This window comes from Aplysia californica, unplaced genomic scaffold (genome assembly GCF_000002075.1).
Source record: "Aplysia californica isolate F4 #8 unplaced genomic scaffold, AplCal3.0 scaffold00431, whole genome shotgun sequence".
In the NCBI taxonomy this organism is placed as follows: Eukaryota; Metazoa; Mollusca; class Gastropoda; order Aplysiida; family Aplysiidae; genus Aplysia; species Aplysia californica.
Genome location: NW_004797701.1, coordinates 685,623 through 686,648, shown reverse-complemented (window position 1 = coordinate 686,648; position 1,026 = coordinate 685,623). Strand labels below are relative to the sequence as shown.

At 42.0% G+C, this 1,026-nt stretch overlaps 1 protein-coding gene across 1 annotated transcript in view; it reads left to right on the top strand.

Moving 5' to 3' along the window:
- Positions 1-683: 683 nt before the first annotated feature.
- Positions 684-1,026, top strand: part of LOC101862965 (probable cation-transporting ATPase 13A3) — a gene marked incomplete at both ends in the record, with an annotated part of 39,549 nt that continues 39,206 nt past the window's right edge. Inside the window, 1 exon segment of the mRNA XM_013086062.2 lies at positions 684-818. Within this exon segment, the coding sequence (XP_012941516.2) occupies positions 684-818 (135 nt within the window).

Here is a 1,026-nt window from a genome sequence, read left to right as displayed (position 1 = left end):
AAATCTTTCAGCTCTTCTGATACATCCCTATCCACATTCTATATCTTTAAGCTACTCCCTTAATCTGTTTACAATTAATCTTGTTCACATGTTATACCTTCCAACTGATGTCCTTATCTCTCTGCAGGCTCCTCCCCCATTATAAATCGTTCTGCTGTTCTGACACCGCCCTATCCACATTCTACATCTTTAAGCTATTACCCTAATCTTTCGACAACTTCTGTCCCCATTTTATACCTTTCAACGGTTGTCTTAATCTCTCCCCAGGCCCTGTCCCTATTGTAAATCTTTCAGCTGTTCTTATACCTCCATAATCACTTTCTGCGTCTTGAAGCTATTCCCTAATCTCTCTGGGCACCCTGTCCCAATTTTGCTCATTCCAATGGTTGTCTTAATATCTCCTCAGACCCTTTCCCCATTCTAAATCTTATACCTCCATATTCACATTCTGCATCTTGAAGCTACTCCCTAATCTCTCCAGGCATCCTGTCCCCATTTTGCACCTTCCAATGGTTCCCTTAATCTCTCCAGGCATCCTGTCCCCATTTTGCACCTTCCAATGGTTGCCTTAATCTCTCCAGGCATCCTGTCCCTATTTTGCACCTTCCAATGGTTGCCTTAATCTCTCCTCAAGTTCTGTCCCCATTTTATACCATCCAATGGTTGTCTTAATCTCTCCACAGGCGCTGTCCCCATTCTACATCTTCCAACTGTTCTCTGTCTGTGTCTGGTACTCTGACCAGTACGAGATCTACGCCTCCGCCATTCTCGTGGTGTCCTTCATGTCCATCGCCATCACCATCTACCAGATCCGGAAGGTGAGCAGATAGTTTTGACAGAATCAGGTTTGAATCTGTATCTTAATATTATTAGTAGTTTCATCCCATTGCATGAGAAATGACGAATAATTGTTTTTGATGTGACCATGGAAGCGGTATCTATCTATCTATCTGTCTATCTGTCTATCTACCTATCTATCTATCTATCTATCTATCTATCTATCTACCTATCTATCTATCTATTTAC